Source organism: Fulmarus glacialis, unplaced genomic scaffold (assembly GCF_000690835.1).
Source record: "Fulmarus glacialis isolate BGI_N327 unplaced genomic scaffold, ASM69083v1 scaffold9495, whole genome shotgun sequence".
Lineage (NCBI taxonomy): Eukaryota > Metazoa > Chordata > Aves > Procellariiformes > Procellariidae > Fulmarus > Fulmarus glacialis.
This window is the reverse complement of record NW_009212328.1, coordinates 27,504-28,384: the sequence shown is the minus strand read 5'-3', so window position 1 is coordinate 28,384 and position 881 is coordinate 27,504. Positions and strand designations below refer to the sequence as shown.

At 63.0% G+C, this 881-nt stretch overlaps 1 protein-coding gene across 1 annotated transcript in view; it reads right to left on the bottom strand.

The window, feature by feature from the left end:
• Positions 1-716: 716 nt before the first annotated feature.
• The window catches only part of MLPH (melanophilin), a 27,502-nt gene continuing 27,337 nt past the window's right edge, over positions 717-881 (bottom strand). The window contains 1 exon segment of the mRNA XM_009577846.1: positions 717-743. Within this exon segment, the coding sequence (XP_009576141.1) occupies positions 717-743 (27 nt within the window).

Below are 881 nucleotides of genomic sequence, written 5' to 3'. Positions count from 1 at the left end.
GCACGGTGGCGAGAAGCCTCAGTGGGTGTTTGCATAGCTGCGTGCAAAGATCTGTTGGCCAAGCGCTCTGGGAGGGAGCCAGTGCTGCTCTCACCCCGCTTTGCTGCTCAGGGAAGGGAAGCAGTGCTCCAAGGGACATTGCAGGGAGTCAGGACCAGTGCTGGAATGTGAATCCCAGCCTGGGATACCTGGCTCTGCCTAGGGTACCCCAAGGGCATCCTGTGCCTGCTGTCAGCTCCTGTCCCTGCTCGGCACCAGCCTTGGAGTGCAGGGACAGGCTCTGACAGCGATGCAATGACCGTGGCCGATGACATTGGCCTTTTGTGAAGGGCTGGGCCATGTCACTGCTCCCAGTCCCCATGCTGGAAAGCCACACTGACGGTCCAGCTCCCTCCGAGGAGGTCACTCCTGCTCTGCACCCCTCTGGTCCCCTTGGTTGAGCTGATACCAAAGAGCTGCCCAAAGCTGAGGTCTCACGCCTGCATCGTCCCATGAGAGCCCCTGGCCACGTGTCCACACCCCAGTGCCTCGCTCCTCTCCCCAGCAGCTCCTGGCAAGACCCCTGCCCACGGCCTTCGGCTTCCCTCCTGTCCGGGGTTTCAGGGAGAGACGGGCGCGGGAGAAGGAAGAGCAAGCGTTGGGGGGAAGGCGGCGAGGCTTTGTGCTGAGGTCTTGTATCATCAGTGAAATGCGGTGGCAGGAGGGTCCCCCTCTCCTCAGGACAGGTGGGTCATCACAGGCTTCTGCAAGGCACCAGAGGGAGAAACCTCAGCTCACCGCCGTGCCCACGCCACCCAAAGCCACCCCAGGCGACGAGGCCAGCTTGCTCCCTGTCCCCTCCAGCTGCCACCGCATGGAGCGAGGACCTGCCCCATCCCATG